The 18,119-nt window shown below is 50.2% G+C and overlaps 2 protein-coding genes across 4 annotated transcripts; one reads left to right on the plus strand and one right to left on the minus strand.

The window, feature by feature from the left end:
• The first annotated feature begins 1,360 nt into the window (after positions 1-1,360).
• Positions 1,361-15,660, plus strand: LOC120906558 (probable serine/threonine-protein kinase MARK-A). 3 transcript variants are annotated; one of them, XM_040318319.1, is made up of 8 exons: positions 1,361-1,502; positions 2,024-3,587; positions 4,650-4,968; positions 5,045-5,140; positions 12,765-12,936; positions 13,018-13,182; positions 13,250-13,601; positions 14,088-15,660. In XM_040318319.1, exons 2-8 carry the CDS (start codon positions 2,159-2,161, stop codon positions 14,276-14,278), a joined length of 2,724 nt encoding a protein of 907 aa, XP_040174253.1. In that variant the 5' UTR covers positions 1,361-1,502; positions 2,024-2,158; the 3' UTR covers positions 14,279-15,660. The 3 variants fall into 3 exon arrangements, with proteins under 3 accessions (XP_040174253.1, XP_040174252.1, XP_040174254.1); XM_040318318.1 differs by having other exon boundaries at positions 1,361-3,587; XM_040318320.1 differs by having other exon boundaries at positions 1,361-3,587; positions 13,018-13,173.
• Positions 15,661-15,779: 119 nt separating this feature from the next.
• On the minus strand, positions 15,780-18,119 carry LOC120906560 (GATA zinc finger domain-containing protein 1-like). Its single transcript, XM_040318321.1, has 3 exons — positions 17,977-18,119; positions 17,285-17,878; positions 15,780-17,199 (listed from the first exon to the last, which is right to left on the minus strand). Exons 2-3 carry the CDS (start codon positions 17,789-17,791, stop codon positions 16,804-16,806), a joined length of 903 nt encoding a protein of 300 aa, XP_040174255.1. The 5' UTR covers positions 17,792-17,878; positions 17,977-18,119; the 3' UTR covers positions 15,780-16,803.

The following is an 18,119-nucleotide window of genomic DNA, read 5'->3' on the forward strand; positions in this document are numbered from 1 at the left end:
TACTCAATAGTTTATATACAACAATATATTATTAACACGGCAGCTTCAATTTAGTTGGAAATGTGCCACATTAACTTAAGTCTCAGGTTTATGCTCAGTGCCCAAAAGGACCAATAAATACTAAAGCTGCAAAGGAAAAGATTTAACCCCCCTAGTCGAAACTACCCAAACTTCCCCTTATGTGGTTTTTGACAACAAATCATTGCTTTAATACGATTTCAAAATGTAAAAAAAAAAACACATCTTTCACATTTTGCATAAACAATCAGAACAATTTGCTCCAGGAATTGTAAAAACTATAAACTCCCATAGCTCCAAAATTCAAAATTTAAAAGAACTGTGTAACTCGAGAACCGACTGCACTCCCCGCAAGTACTATTACAACAGGTGAGGCTTACTTTATGGAACACTAATTAGCAATATATCTATTTCATTTGTAGATTCGTTTATTGTTGACACTGCCAAACCAAAGCATTAGTAGGTTGTTTTTTGTTTAAATTTATTGTTTTCACCGATTCACCACGAAAGTGGACACTTTAGGTGAGGCGCTCCGTTTGGCACGCAGTGTAGTACAGCGGACAGCATTGCTCGAGCACGGTGTTGTAGGACAGCAAGCGGCAAGCAAAAGGGAAAAACTCAAACGCACCGCGTGTTCGTTTTTCCTTCCCGAAATAAATTTCACCGCTGGATTGTTTTTTTTTTGCATACGGAACAGGTCCTACCCTTTCCCCCTCGCATGGCCCCCACCGTCGTCTTCTTTCATGCGCAACCGATTATCGATACGGCGAGTGCGACAGTGCGTCCCTCGCGCGGCACCGCTCGTCACGGTTCACCGGCAACGGACAAACCCATGCACCCGGAGGACATCGACATCCGGCCGAACGGTGCACGAAGGGTGCGCACTGCGCGAAGGATCCCTCATCGACGGAGGGAGAGGTGGGGGGGGGAGGAGATGAAGGGGGGATGGACAGCACAGGAGTCTCAATCTGGCTCGCTCTCGCCCACGCTCGGGTGGCGTATCGTACCGTTTGCCCATGCCCAGTACATCCTTCGGTGGAGTATCGAGGGGGGACGAGAGCTGATATAACTCAGACCACCGGAACCGGTGGGGAGGGTTGGGAGGGCAATCAGGACGTCAAAGAGGAAGCAACACAAAAAAAAATAAAACAAAAACAGCATAAAATGTCCGCGGTCCGAACCCGCGTGCAAGCGAGACGGCAGCGAAGGCGCCCCGACAGCGAAGGAACCAGCAGCGCCAGCGGCCGAACGACAAGGACGGCCGACCGACGGACGGGTCCTATGGGGTCCCTTGTGTTTGCCCACAGCTTCACCGAGCGGCATGCGCTTGCGTTTCCGGCAGTGTTTGTCGACCGCACGAAGGTAGCGGATGGTACAGAGCGCACCGTTAACGGTACAACGGACGAAAAAGTGTCGCAGAGGCGAGCGAGCGCCTGCGAGCCTACACGACGACTCCTACCTCGTCCTACCTATCTGGCACGGGGGTGAGGAAAAGGGAGGGAAGGAAGTGGACGAAGTTCTCGGGACTGTCTTGGGGCATGGGGGGCAGCCTTTGGAGCCGCTGATTGCTGGACGTCGGTGGACAGGGTCGTCGCAGGTGCACTAGGACCTAACTCAGAAGAGCCCCCAAATACACAGTGTGTGTGTGTGTGTCTGTGTGTGTGTGAGTGTGTGTATGTGTGTTGTGTAAGAAAACTGATCTCATAATCATGTTGGAGCAGCAGCAGTAGTGCTGTGTGTGTGTGTGTGGGTGTGTCGCAACCCCGAATTGCGTCGCAAGTTGCAATTGTGTCCTTAGTTCGGACTTTGGAGTGCTTCTGAAGGAACCTAACCGCGAAGAGGACGCGAATTACCTGGAACGCCCGGAAGGACTGCAAATCTCGATCCAATCAAATCCTGACACTTGGACGCCATCTTGGAATCGATGTCAGAGCCAGCGTGAGCCAATATTCGATTTTTTGTGATTTTCGCTTTGTTTTGTTGGCTCCCCTCCCGAAATTCCCAGCGCGCAGTGGTAATGGTATCTCTGCTCCAGAAGAGCGTCCAACGGTGTTGTTGTGAATTTTGTCCTAGTGGAGTGAACTAAAGTGTGTGTGTGTGCCTTTTCTGTGTCCATTTTTAAAACATCCTCGGCAGCGTGATGCAGCGTTCGCTGTACGTGACGCCGAGCTGCGGTGGTTCGTCCGTTACGATACCTTCCCTGCTGACCACACTGAGCAGTCACACCGACCAGCAGCAGCAGCAGCAGCTACAGCAGCACCAGCAACATTACAGTGTCGTCACGCCAATCGATACGATCACGCTGGAGGCGAATCTCGGCAGTCCGACGGGGCGTAGTGCGCTCAAGCGCAAGCTGCCCATCACCGAGCTGGAAGACCACTACCCGGTGTCGGTGACGGTGGCGGCACCGTACTCCTCCACCCTGGCCGACGGAACCGGCCCGCTCGGGACGAAGCAGCGCAAGGATGTGGAGCAGGGCGGTGGCATTGGCGTCGAGCTGCACGAGTTCCCCGCGTTCGGGCAAGCGTTCCAGGGCGTGTCGGGCATCGGGCAGTTCTACGTGATTGGACCGAACGACACGAACAACAACAGCTCGGCGAACCCGCTCGGCGATGCGGGAGGCGATCCACATCACCACCACCACCACCAACACCACCAACACCACCATCATCAGGAGCAGCAGCAGAATCATCACCATCATCACCATCACCAGCTGGCGACGTACATCTACGACGTGCCGGGCACGATCGAGACGGAAGCGACGGAGGTCATCCCGATCAGCGAGCACCACCTGACCTCGACCGTGCTGGCCCCGGTCGGCAGCGACGTGGTGCACCACACGAACGGGGGCATCGTGCTGACCGACATCAGCTCCTCCACCTGGACCAGCACGGCCGAGCTGCTCGATCTCGACCGGAAGGTGGCCGGTGTGGCCGCGACCGTGCCGACGAACGTGCACCACCATCGCTACTCCATCGTCAGCACCGAGCATCAGCACCATCAGCAGCTACCGCCCCAACATCAACAAACCACCCATCAACAACAACAACAACAGCAGCAGCATCACCATCATCAGCAACATGCGCATCTTACCTCACACCATCATCATCAGCAGCAGCAGCAGCAGCAGCACCATCATCACCAGCCCTACCAGGCGTTGCATACACACCATCAACCTCAGCAACAATCGACATCCTCGCCGTCCTCTCCCCGACCGCCACCCACTCTCCCTCCGCCTCCACCTCCTCCTCCTCCGCCGCCACCGCCACCGCCATCAGCTCCCGCGACGCCCACATCCTCCGCCGACACCCACGTGCACACCCATCGCAACAATCAAGAATCAGTGAATCAGCAGTTTGGCGGCGGCGGTGGTGGTGGTGGTGCTGCTGGAGGCAGCGGTGGCAACACCAGCCCGTACAACAATGGCATCAACAATCAGAGCTGGCCGAGTGCCGGCGAGCCCGGCCCAAGGTCCACGGACGGGGGGAGCCCGCGGCGTGCGGACTCGACGACACCCGCCACTGCCGGGCTGACGCTCACGAACGGCATGAAGACGCCCGAGCGATTAGGTAAGGACACTGGACTATTAATCCACGGGGAGAAATTGCTTCGTTGGAGCTCCAATTCTCTAATTCCGAGATGTTTGGAGAATATTGGGAGATTCCAACAAGCTCTCAAAGAATTGTCTCGGAAAGGTCAAGTTATTGGTAATTTCTTTGGAGCTCCAATGTCTTATTTCGGAATCGATTTGGAGAACATTGAGTACTCAAATGTAACATTGTGAAATAAGTTGTATGTAGTTGTTGGTCAATAATTGGATCATCAGTGATCGATTTAAAATCTTTTAGAGAAACTTTGGAGTTCCAAAAATACCATTGGTTTTTTAAATACCCCAAGCCTAATTCCAAGCAGTTTGGGGAACATTCTGACTCTAAAATAAGAATGTGTTCTTGTTGTTAGTAATTCCTTTGAAGCTCGAAGTTCCATTTCTAACTGAATTGGGGAGCATTGAAGAGTCCAAAAACATTGTTCACATTATGCAACAAGCCATTCCAGTTTGATGGTAGTGCCTTGAAGCTCCAAAGCCTTATTCCAAGTATTTTGAAGAATTTTGGGAATTCTAACAAAACTTTCCGTAAATAAAATGTTACTCCAGATTCTAATTTTTGGTAACCCCTCGGAACTCGGATACCTCCAAGCTCCTAGCGTAGGGAGTAATACTCACATATATATAGAGAGAGAGAGAGAGAGCTCTCTCTGCCGGAAATTGAAATTGCTACCAATATTGAACCAAACACCCGGGCAGCAGTAATGATGCGTGATCGTCGCGTGTCCTTCCGCTGCACGCGCACGTGTGTGAGTGTGTTTGTATTTGTAAAAAACCGATCAAACGACCCAACGGTTTCACGCTCCGGCAAGTCCTTCATCGAAACGCACCGGTGCATAAAATTGCCTACCATTTAACGCGATTGATGTGGATGGATGGCGATGAAATTGAACACAAACACTACCCGGTCATGGAGACCCCATCATCACCTGCCTGCCACCGCTAGCTGTACTTGTAGTTGATTGCCAGCTTTCATCAATAGTTCCCCCCTCTCTCTCTCTCTCTCATTCCTCCACTTTGGCAGCATCACAAACCCCCGACACACCAGAAGACTGCAAGAATCTGTCATGGCTGCTCAACTTCAAGCTCGATGACATCCCGAACCTGTCGCCCCGCTCCAACCGGAAGCAGCGCTCGAAGGGAGCGTTCGGGTCGGGACCGGGTGGGACGAACCAGGACGGCGGAGCCCTCCCTGGCAGTGGTGCCACCGGTGCCACCGGTGGTAGTGCTGGAGCGGGCGGTGGCGGCGGCGGCCTGGGTCCCGATTCTGGCACGGTTGCGATTGAGGAGGGCGATCTGAACGTCGGCGAGAATGTGACGATCGAGAGCAGCAACGGAAAGTCGTAAGTATTTTCGGTGCAACATATGTTCCACACTGGACGGGTCGCTAATGCTGTGATGTCCTCTGAATTTACACAGACCGAAGAAGCCACCCTTCACCTACACCGAGCTGATAGAGTACGCGCTGGAGGAGCAGGGCGACCTGACGGTGGCAGCCATCTACCAGTGGATCTCGTAAGTATCGTTGGTCGGCGCTGGCATGGGAAGTTGTTTACAAACCTCACCCGACCCGGCCACTGTTTGCTTGGGCGGGTGTCTTAATGGTCACCAGGCCAAACACACGCCACCGCAGCGCAAACAAGGGCACGTTCATGTTGTATTTCATGAATCCTTCGTTGGGATTCATTCGCATGAAGCTTCAGCGATAGTTGATCCGTATCGAATATCAAAAAATTATTGAGTTTATAAAGATTCATGAATCATCAAAAATTCTTGAATCTCCAAGGATTCATATGTCCATAAAGAGTCATTATTATCCAAAGATTCATGAGTCTTCCGAGATGTGTGACTTTCAAAATATTGAATTTGCGCGATTTTGCCTTCCCGCAGCAAGGACAGACTATCCGGCTGAGTGGTACTTGCCAAGAAGTCTCGAAAGCCTGCATCACGCTGGCATGACCACATGTAGGTCTTGAAGAAGAATCTTGAATCTTTCGAGTTTTGTAAATCTGTTCAACCGGGATTCAGATAAATCTAATAATTTCAACGATTCATTCCGATTCATGAATCTGAATCAGATTCACTCAACATTAGAGGTGGCGTGCAAAGTGAATCGGATTGCTTGGAGGGAAGGTGAGGTATCTTTAATATCATTCTTTCCACAATGTGAAGCAATGGAATGATAAGAATTAAACGAATAATGATGAAATGGTGTTAACATCTTATCTGGAATGCGGTTTAGGTTTAGACAATTATTGAGGGGTCGCATGAAATTCTTTAGAAGCAATCTTACCCAAATTTGTTTGGATTCGACGTCTCGGAGCGATAGAAGGTGGATTTATTTTTAAATTCTTACCTTAAAAGAGTCTATTTAGGCTTGGAAATTGTGTTAATTAAATGCTCATGCATTAAACTGCAACTCATTGCATTACTAAATGCATTAAACTCCAAACTTAATATGTTTTTGCATCTTCGAAACGGCATCTCCAAACCCAACATTTCGATTCTACGACAACTCTAATGATTGCTATACTGCTTATCAGGGCACGGTTTAAAAATGGCGGCATCGGTGAGCGCTCCATCGCAAATGCAAACAAAAACAAGCGCAAGCAGCATTACCCAGCCCGCGACGAAGTAAACGCCCTTTATCCAATGACCTTCTCTGTGTGTGGTTTGTTGTTGTTATTTTTCCACCATTGTGGACACACTCTCACCCACACACGCACCGGTGTACGAGGACTATCAGTATTCCCCAGTGGTCAGTGGCTCTCTGATTGGTCAGCGGCGACCTGTTCGCTGTCCTGTTGTTGTCCTTCCAGTTGCGGTTTCTTTCAGCTTGCTGGCGCCCTCTCCATCGCCTCCCCCCACACAAACCAAGGGGGGGGCATCCTTCTTCCACAGTGGACGCAGCGCGTTGTGCGCAGGTCTGTGCAACGTCCTTCCAGCGGAACATAAACTCGCAATCGAAGCACGACAAGCAGGGAATTGGGTGTAACGCCATACGCCGCCCTTCTACTGTGTCGACCCAAGGAGCGTGTGTGTGTGTAGCTCCTTTTCTGAAAGGGGGAAAAGCGCGATGTAAGAGGCAGGCCGCCGTGTGTGCCGACCCCTCGTCGGTAAAAATCCATTTTGTTCGCCCCCTTGTTTTCCCCCATTTCATACAACGCACACAGACACACGCGAGAACGCAATTTTTCATTTTCTTCTTACCCACCACTACCACCACCATCCCTTCTTACTGTTTTTGTGGGTTCTGTGTGACAATGTACATTGCGCACCCCATTTTTCTTTTTTACTTTTCCTTTCTACGTTTTTTTTCTTTTTCTGGTTGGCTTCTTCTATCGCTTTTGTTGGTACTGGCAGGATTGCTTGCTTGTGCTGCTACTGTGGTCACACATTTTTATGTAGATAAAATGGAAAAAAAACAATTGCCCGTTAATGATATGTTGTGCGGCTGTACTACGATGCGTAATGGAGTGTCAAGGAAAGAGAGAGAGAGAGACAGATGAAAAAGAGCTTCTCAGCTGAATGTACTAAATTTAAGAAATGTCCTTTGCATCCGCCATTAGAGTGGCATCTCACAAAGCAACACATCGACTCATCCCTGCTGGACAATCAGGGTTCGTGTCTTGCCTGTTTTATTATCACCACCACCACCACCACGAAAGGCACACACTGAATGCATAAAACGCGCTATCATATTATGACAGTTTTGACGACGGCAGCACGCTACTACCCAAGAGCGAACGACGGCTGTCGGTTGCCATTTTTTTTTTCGTTGCGTCGATGCGACAACAATGTGGTGGTAGTGCACGTCGCATCTAGATTTACAGATGTGTGTGACGCATTGATCGTCTCATTTGCGTGTATCTTCCGCTTCAGACAGGAGACAAATAAGTTCAAATGAGCGCTAAATGCTGCTAGGACTCTGACTCAGAGCAAAAGAGGTATCAAAAGAACTACCGCGAGCGATGGAAGTTTGAGTCACAAAATACAATTTAATACGATTTAATCCTCATAAGAGTTAATTTAGGACTCAGTAGGTCTCATTGAGCTTTTAATCTCGAAAGAGTTACACAACTCAGGATTGCTTAAATTCACTCAGATATTAGCCAGAGCTCTTTCACCCACTCGCACATTCTCAGACCTACTCGATGGTTAGCTTTTTCTTTAATTTCAATCCACTACTACTACGCTACTGCGCCTTAACTAGTGGATGTTTCTGGCAAAATATTATGGAACCGAATAGAACGATTCCAGTCGAGCGACACCAAAATCCTGTACCAGGTTCGATCGACCATAAATCGAACGAATCGATCCCCGGTCGCTCGGAATCGCATTACTTATCGTCACAAGCAAAGCAGCAATAACAACAACAAAAACTGTCATTTGCTGAGTCCAACTACCCAAAAAAAAAACAGACCCTCTTCTGTTGGTCTAGAATCCCAGGGGGATGTCGGAGTGACAACCGCAGCCGGGCAATAGGGCAGCAGGTGGGCGAGCGAAACGTAAGCGCGAGCGGGCGCGCGCGCACACACACACACACGGGTAGGCAGGGAGGCAGGTAGCCCTCGACCGGGTCAATTTCCATTTTATCGCTACTTTGCACACGACACCCCGCGCCAGAAGCAATGGTCCGTTCCGCCTGATTGAGCCCGAGCTAGAGTCTCTTATATCTTCCCTGCTTCGAGCAGGACCTGTCCCCGGTGGGGTCCTCCTGCATGCGTGGAACAACCTGTGCAGCCCAGGCAGGGTAAAATCTAGGAGTGGCCCTTCCTTGCTGTCGGTGTGTTCGCTGTCGAAGAAGAAAAAATAATATCGCTACTCCCCAACCCTCCGGGGTGCCAACGATGGCAAGTGGACTCTCCGCGTCCCGATCTCGCATGTCACCTGTTCGTTCACGGACCTTCGCCTGATTCGAATGCGTGTGGCAGATATACAACAACGAAGGAAGGCGAAGCAAAACACAAGGGGGATTGGGGCGCGGTGCACATTATTCACCCAAAACCCACTGGCAGCTGCTGCTTACACACACACACACACACACACACGCACACGCACACACACACACACACACACACACACACACACACACACACACACACACACACACACACACACACACACACACACACACACACACACACACACACACACACACACACACACACACACACACACACACACACACACACACACACACACACACACACACACACACACACACACACACACACACACACACACACACACACACACATTCGATGTCGGTTTCAGGGTTTGATTGGCTTCCGAATTTCTTGGTCGCGGCGTTCCGTACACTAAACTGCAGCCTTGCAGTATGCGCTTATTGCTGCAGAAGGGCTTTGTTCCTGGCCGAAGGGGTCCTGTCTCTGCTCTGCTCTGCATAATAGCCCCCCCCCCCCCCCCCCGGTTCCTTCTCGTTCCATCCCGGGTACCTTGCGGGCAAGATTATCCTGTCCTGCGCCTCTTTCTTTCAATTTTTTTTTGGAAAAGATTCTTAAAACCGTTGTGGACTGCACACCACCGCTCTCTGCTGCATCAAAAAGCTGCCACCCATCCCCCCAACATTTTGCGCTGTAATGCCCCTACCCGGTTCTTCCGCATGCGTCTTCCCACCTGACGCAGGAAAACGTGAAAGCCATCAACGTCAATCCGCGTGCCTGATTTATAACGCTGTCATTCCATTTTTCATTTTCGCTTTTGCACCCCTCCGACGAACCGCTGGCTCCTTCCTGCCTAAAGACCTCATTACAGTGTGTGTGTGTGTGTGTGTGTGTGGTTTCATGTGGGAAAGCTCAACCTGCCACGGCCATGTAACGTGTGGTGGTGCAGCGTTTTCCCTTTGTAATGCGCTTTGATTTATTCGGATATTTATGACACGCCGGGGTGCGCGAGCGCGAGGAACTACCGCGGTAGTGCCGGGCCAGAAGGGAAGATTTATGGACCGGAATAGACAGTGAGCGGGAGGTTCTGGGCAGCATTTTTGAAAGGGAGAATAATGCTAGACACAAAATGTCGGCCAACATACACACACACACACAGAAACCGCACAAGACATGGGGCGTATTGTGAAGACATTGTTGGAGCACATTGAAGTTCTTCAGGATTTGAGTCATCGTACATTGTAAACCCAACATCTCGCTTATCTTCGTATTAGGATCTCTTGGGACTTTCTTGGGGATCGGAGCTCAATGGAAGCCTGCAATGTCCCGAGCAAAAAATCGATGCTACCGACTCTGCCGAGCGCTTGCTGGGCGGCACCTCAACCTCCCAGTCGGACCAACGGAGTACGGCACACAACAGCGAACGACAACGCGATATCGTAATTAGTAGCGAGGGGGCGCAGGGGGTTAATGGTGGTGACAGCTCCTCCACAGCACTGCTCGGGTCGCGTCCAACCGAGATTCTGGTTCTGGCTGGTCCAAAAAGAAAAACCAAAAAATCGATTGCAATCGATTTTGGCAGCAAAATGGCGCTCGGGGCAGGTCCCTAAAATTTGGAGCAAAATTGTCGCTCCGCTTTTTGCCGAAGTTCGCCGCCAGCCTGGCCCGGTCAGATGGACAGCACCGACGACTGGTGGTGGTGGTGGAGGGGGCACGAAAGACCTAAAGGGTCCGTTTTTTTTTTTGGTGTTGCTTCTTTTGTCACTGCTCCTCTCCATTCCCGTGAACGACGCTTTTTGCTGCAAGAAGGTTCTTGGAGAGGGATGGGTTTGGGGTTGAGATTTTGCACACAGCGGACACCGGAGCTGGGGACGTCGAAGAGCGGGGAAACAGCGGGGGACGCACGTGTCCATTACCGTTGATGTCCGTGTCTGGAGCAAGAACAAAAAAACAAAGCGCCTCCAAATAACCTCCAATAATAGAACACCGTGCAGCAACGGCTCCTACCCCGACGAAAAGGCCCCAAGATCCGAAAGACTGTGCTGCGAAGGAGCAAGCAAAAAGAAGTAAAACAAAGCAACAACTGCCTGGCTGAGTGCAAATGTCAAAACGGGCCGGGGGAGCCCGGGCAAGGTTGCCGAAAAGGATGCCAATCGCCTTATCGAAGAACACACACACACACACCTAGAAGAAGGGAGGAGAGCGACGGCGAGTTGGCGAAACGACAAACGCTCGGCGTAAGAAAGTTCAAACTGATAGCACGCCCCTTGCCTAATACCCCTCCCATCGGTGCTCTGCTCCAAAGTTTGGGACAGAACGACGCAACATCGAAACAATCACATCACAACTCCGCACGCGAAATGCGAACAAGGCGAAGAAAGTAGTGGGAAAGTAAAGTTTTTCGCTGGCGATGGTAGTATTGGTGGCGCATCGGTCCCGCAGTCGTAATGGTGGTGGTTCGATGCTTTCGGTTAGGTTTTACCTCAAGACACTGGGTTCTAGCTCGTAAAAGCATAATTCAAAGAAATTCTACGCAGCTCTAATCCAGTGCATTTCTTTTAGAAGAAATGGTTTCGTACGTTCTTTGGAGATTGAATGGAAGTACGTCCTGCTCCAGAATCTTGTATCAACTACGATATCTTTGGGAATTTTGGGGAGTGGAGACAAACACAACAGCGAGTGTTCTCAGATATTTAAAGGAGTCTATAGCCTGTCTGTATTGTATGTTGGTGTATGAACAATACTTGGGTACTGAGATTTAAAAACGGAATACTTCCATCATGCATTTCCAGGATTCTCACCGGTTTCTTCGGCACCGGTTTGGTTTTACACTTTCAGAGTTCGTTATGTCCCGATCTATCATAACAAAGACTTCACAAACTACTCAACACCACAGAGAGTCTTAAAAGTAGGCCAACTTCTATTAAATTAACTGATAAGTTCTGTGAGTGGAGATGATGTTTACAAAACAAAAAAATCCTCGATACATCTCTAGCTCTACAGTACATCTCTAGCATTCTATGGGGCTTCTTCCACGGGTTGAAGTAATGCTTAAGCGGGTGAACCAACCAGTATTCCTTGAGGTAAAACAGAGTTTTATCTGGTTAAAATCAAGGTGCACATGTGGGTGCTAGTGCCTATGTGCCTTTGGTGCCCTTGTGTCCTATGAAAAGGTTCTCTCTTGTCTGCACGGGAAAAGAGATTTCTTCCATGGATTGTTGTTCTGCAAAAACGGAAGAATGCGCATGCTACAGTAGCTACTCAAAGATCTAGCTTTATGTCCCGAATTTCTCAACAAAACCAAACATGCGACAGTTTGTGTGTGTGTGTCGGGACATCTTGTAGAGAGGGATTATCCAAATTCTACGAAAGCACCGTACCTCAACTCAAAACCTGGGATCTGTGCATCTTGTTAGAATCTAATTCCAACGCCACCACGGGCATTACAGCGCTAGCGGGCAATCAATTCTTGCTGCAAACTCCCCTCTCGCCCGGATGTATCCTTTTTCGCTTCATTGCCCATTCTCACATGCACACTCCCACAGCTCGTCAGTGACAGTTGCACGCAACACCTTCTTTCTCAGTGATTAATTCACTGTGCGCTTCTGCAACCCTGTCCTGTCCTGCAGTGAACCAAGTGTGGCCCGTGTCAATCCCGAAAATATGCCCCCGCGTACCCGTGGGGGCTACCGGTTTTTTTTATTCTCTCTCTCCCGTGTGTGTGTGTGCAGGTGCAGGTTGCACAGGGGGTTTCTGTATGTGTGTGTGTAAGTGCAAGCAGGTAATTAAACTCTGCTCGCTAAGTTGAGAAACGACCGCCTGTATCACTTTCGATGAAAACCCATTGAACCGTGTAATCGAGCTCACCTCGGGTAAAGGGCCACACCTTCAACCGTCCGTCACGGTTCACCGGCTGTCTCCCTGGTTGGAATTTTAATTTACAACCATGTGTGTGTGTCTGTGTTGCTCTGGAGGACACACACTTATGCCAGGAACTCCTCGGAGGGACCTCCATCACATTCTCCGACGGACGACGACAGTTGACAGCTGATCAGAGCGTGTAATGTCCCGGGGGCGAGGGTGACTGCTTCCGGTCACTGAAATGCCCCCGTTTTATAGTATCATTGCGGCACCCCCCCCCCCCCTGCTTTTGTCTCATGACGGTGGTCCCCTTCTCATCCCTTTCGTATCCTTTCCGCCCGCTGGACCTGTGTTGCACCGGGCCGTTTCAGGGATCACTTCCCGTACTACAAATCGCACGACGACCGCTGGAAAAACTCGGTCCGCCACAACCTCTCGATCAATCCGCACTTCCGCAAGGGTCGCAAATCGTCGCACGGTTCCGGCCACCTCTGGACAATCTCGAGCCGAAACTCGGAGGACAACTTTCTCGCCTGGGAGCATGTAAGTGTGCTTGGCACGCAGCCGCATTCCACTCGTCACCAATTAACCATGTCTTTCTCTGTCTCTCCCTATTGCCGGCAGAAAAAGCAACGCTTCGAGTGGTTCTTCAAGATGGAGGCGAACGCACGCCTGCGGGAAGTCGGCACGAGTGACACGATGACAGATGCGGAGGTCGCCGCTGCAACGGCCAGCCTCGCACAGTACGTGCCGAAATCGCCGGCCACCACCGGTTCGCCGGTAAGTCAGGTAACTGTTCCGTCGTAAGCAATCAATATCGAACGGCAATATTGACCAACATTCTCCCGTCCACCAGTGTCTGGAAACGATCAACGCCGCTGCACAGGAACCGCATCGACAGCATCTGTCTCACACGCTGCAACAGCCGGCCCAACATCAGCAACAGCAGCAACATCAGCAGCATCATCACCATCATCACCATCATCATCATCCGCAGCAGCAGCAGCAGCAGATAACGACGACGTACCATGAGGCGCAGACGCTGTACGCGGACCTCATCACCGGCGCGCAATTTAAGGTGACGGCCAGGACGGAGCAGGAGCTGAAGCATCCGGACGAGGACGCATTCAATGGAATACGGCGCAGTGCCGAGATACAGATCGAACGCCCCACGCAAACGATCCAAACGTACGAGATGCTCGATTCTGGTAGGTTACTCTTGGCTCTCTGGGTTGATATGCCTCCTATGTACTATGTATCTGAATTTTTTGAGTTGCATTCTACCTTGATGATCTGTGCATCAATGAAACTCGAAAAACTTTGAAGAATAGATCTTGAGCTTCTAACCGAATAGTAGACGATAGATTCAGAAGATTCTTGAAGAATCAATATTGAGGTTCGAGAATGCGGACTTCTTCAATGTTCCTAATGTTCTTGGATATTTGAAAATATCAGACATGCGAGATCCATGGATATCAGGAGATACATAGCATTGTTTGTCCTATCTGAACTTTGAATCGTGTCACACATGCAATATATGAACTTCTGATGTCATCAAGATTTCTAGCAAGTCTGAGTAGCCCAACATTCAGGCATTGAACTATCTCCCGATTCATGAATCTTTGAAGACTTCAAAAACACAGATTTACCCCCACTAACGCTATCCTCTCTGTAATTCCCCCTAACCAACGTAGCGGAGTACAACATTGCTGACTACCTGAACCCGGTGCCGAAGGAGGAGATCGTCCAGGAGTGTGGGCTGCGCTCGGTCGCACTCGATCCAGCCGAGCTCGGCATTAACATCCCGTCGGCGAGCGGCCAGGACGACGACATCCTGTTCGACGACTTCAATCTCAACTACTTCGGCAACAACATCATGACCTGACGACGTGCCGCACTGCAGGAGGAGCAGGAGCAGCACCAGCAGCAGCAGCAGCCTTCCACAATACTGCTTGCTCCCCTGCTCGAGCCAGTCTTTGCCATGGGCCACCAGTCCGTACCGATCGACGGTACGGTGCAGCAGATCGTTGCCATGCTACCGGCGACTGTCGTCGCTAAGGCAGTCTCCACCAACGCGCAAGGCGACGAACCTCCGCCGGCTTAGTGAGTGCTGGGAGAGACGAAGCGTCTCGGAGACGAGATGCATACACATAACCCCCTCAGACAGACACCTGCTCCGATCGATCCTAGAGTCTAACATTCCCCGTTTCCGTTCGCTCCACAGGTTTAGCAATGCGGCAGCAATGCAGGAGAGGTTAGAGCGATTACTCGTTATTAGTTTGTGCCATACGTATAATTACGCCCGTTACTTGAACGTGTTGTGCCCTTTGTGTGTGTGTGTGTGCTGTGTGTATGTGCGTACGTGTGCGTGTGTGTGTGCAATTTGAAGTGTATGTTTGAATTATCGCGAATCCCCCGACAGGGACCGTAGCAGCAAAAGTTTCATATACTTAATACAATTTATAATACCAAAAAACAACAAAGCAGCAGCACCTTCCCATTCTGGTGGTACACGCAGCTGGTGCGCGGGAGCTTTTCGTTTGATCTACTCATTGTTCTAGTCAAAAGTAACGATTTACCAAAAAAAAAAAAACAAATAAACAAAAAACGAAGCGCCTCGCTCACTGTCTCTCTTTCTCTTTAAAGCAAAGTGTGTGTGGGTGTGTGCATGTGTCTGTGCAAATGGTTTAAAAATCACATCCACACACACACCCACAAGGAACAATCAACATTTTAGTAGCGTTATCCCTACGACCACTCCTTACCTTAGCACCTGGAGCAGCGCACTCACACACACACACACACCCACTTTCCAAAAAAAGGAAATTTTTTAACATAAGCATCTGGAGCAGAAGTGATTAGGGCAAACAACCCATCCCAGTGCCATTCGTACACATCCTGCTCTCTCTCTCTCTCTCGTTTAGACATTAATCGTAACCAAAGAAAGAACTCTCTCACACACGTGCACACCAAAAACCGCTATTTCGTACTTCTCTAGCTCTAATGAATTCAACCGAATCGAATGCCAATTGTTATTGGTTTTTTTTTACAAACAATGGCAAACAATAAAAACCAAACGCTACTCCTCTAGAAGTCAACCGATGCTCCCCCGCAGCACGTGGTGGAGCACGTGGCGAAGGCTTCGGAGGCTTTGGCGCTCAACAAATTGTAAATTCCCTCTCGCACATACCTAAAGCCCGTTCTTAACACACACAAAACAAAACAACAAACAAACCCCCATGCGAGGAAGAATATATGTAAACGTATAGAGACTCATAATAGGGCTTGTAATGCTTTTCTCTCAATTCTTTTATACTTCACAGAGAAAGAAAAACCGTTTCTTACATTTTTTTTTTGCGACAAAACAAAACACTGACACAACAAAATATGATTCCACAAAGGCGCGCGCATTCATTTTCACCTTTTCTCCCAACAGTCGACATAATTCGAAATATTGAAATATTTCATAACGCTTCGTGAAATGTTTCCTGCGTTACAGCTTGAACAATAACTCTGTCACGATGGGCGTAATAAATTTAACAAAAGTTAATTATGATCGGTAAAAGAAAAAAATCCTGTTCGAGTTCTATACCCTGACGCTTGGTTGGATTTTAGCTCCGTTGCTCCATAGTTCCTAATTAATTCGTACCTATTTTCCTATCCGCTAGAGTGTGAGCGACGAATTATATATACGTTATTTCTCCTTACTAAGCAACAGGATCGTTCGATTTTCGTACCTTAATAGTATAGTTCAACAGCCGCGGCGTTTGCCTACACGCTATCAACGTTTTGACGAAACGTTCTTAAATAATACTTCCCTACTGGCGGTGCGGTGCAGATGCACAATGGAAAATCCCGCAGCTGCAGTTCAATGTAAACCGCACACGAGGTATAAACGTCATCGCTCCCCTAACGATGTGAGCTGTCAAACGCTGTCCGCTGCGACTTGTGGCGCTACAAAACCAAACACAATCCTATAAAAATGCCGTTACAGCTCAGCTTTACTATCTGCTCATCGGGCCTGTGTCTGTGTGTTACTGCAACCGACACAATTGGTTTTTGATTGTTTCGCAATGCTAAACAGAATCGATACAGATGTAACAAACCCTCAAAATGAATTCAAATTGTTAGTAAATAGAAAAAAAGCTGTTCGTCAAGTGTGGCTTCGATAATCGAAGCAAATAATTCCTCTCACCGATGCGCCGATTGGAAACCGTAACGATCAGCAAAGTTCTCCTAAATGTTACGTTACTTCACACTACTTCGACCTTCTAGTTCACCCCACCCTCAACCCCCCGCTTGCTTCGTCACATTTTGGTTAGACCAGGACGGCACGAAAACAGTTACCATTTCCCCCCACCGTTTACCACGACCCGCACCCCCCAAAAATACCTTACCGCGCACCGCTCGCTACTTGCCGGCCGGCCGTTCGCCCAGGTGCAGCTGGCAGATGTTGGCCCAATCGTACAGCGGCGCCTCGGTCGACCGGCCGTCCCGCTCGACCGGCCCGGTCACGTACTTGCGCGGGTACGGATCGCACCGGTTGAGGTAGTAGCCGCTCGGCGCGTGCATCACGAACTGCATCTCGCTCAGGTTGCGCATCTTGTCCTCGTCCGGCCCGATGTGGTAGGTGGCCGGATCGAAGCCCTCGTTCGAGGGCGGGCTGGCCGTCGTCGGCACCAGCCAGGTCAGGATCGCATTCTTCTCGTTGAACACGTCGACCACGAGCGCCCGTATCTGGGCGTAGTACGTGTTGTCCTTCGTGTCGACCAGCGAAACAATGTCGCCCACCTCGTACCAGAAATCCTGCGCAGGTGAGGGGGGGAAAAACACACACACACATTAGCAAGATACGTTGAGCCGAAGGGCAAGCGGGAAAGGAAACACGTACATTGTGAAACACTTTCGGCACCGATTTGGGGCGCGTCGTTTCGTCCGTCAGCTTCGGTTTCGACGGGAACGACTTGCGCGCCTTATTGCGACTGACCGCCTTCGAAGGCGTCGATGCACGCGAGCTGCTGTGGGTGGCACTGGTGGCGGTGGTACTGGTGGTAGTAGTGCTGCTGCCGGAGCTGTTTGTGGTGGCGCTGTCGAGGGTTGCGCTGTTGTGCCGGGCAATCTTGGCCGGGCGCGGCGGGATGAACGTTGGCTTCAGAAAGATCCCATCGTCGGCCGGATTGCTCTCGACCGGGCCGGTCGCGAGGATCGTTTCGCTCTTCCGGCCCAGCCCGCTCGGTCCGGCCACCGGCTCGTCGGGCCCGTCCTCCTGCCGCGGTTCCAGCGGCGGATTGCACTGCACGTCGTAGCACCCGTCACAGAGCGTCTTCCGGCTCAGTATGATCCAGCGGGCGGTGCTGTTCGTGCCGCAAATGGAGCACTTTTTATTCTTGGGCGGCATTCTGCCTTTCTGTGCTTGTTTTTTTCTTTTCCTTTCTTCTTGAAATCGAACACGGGACGTGTCAGTGGGTTTGGGGCAAGCTAGCAACTGAAATGAAGCATTGGAAAGAATAATAAAAAAAAACCAGCCCGTGTTAGCTGTTTGTCGCTGTTTCGCCCTTTTTTTAGCCTGCCTGCTTAACTTACCGACGAGCTAGGCGTGCTTCCATTTCACACCTTCGAAAGTGCGTGCCTTTTGGGCCTGCTGCGCCTCAACAGTATTTGCCGATTTCCAGTGAACTGCGATTGTTCGGTATCACAGCATCGGTTGCTCTGTTTACACACAAACA

Source organism: Anopheles arabiensis, chromosome X, assembly GCF_016920715.1.
Source record: "Anopheles arabiensis isolate DONGOLA chromosome X, AaraD3, whole genome shotgun sequence".
In the NCBI taxonomy this organism is placed as follows: Eukaryota; Metazoa; Arthropoda; class Insecta; order Diptera; family Culicidae; genus Anopheles; species Anopheles arabiensis.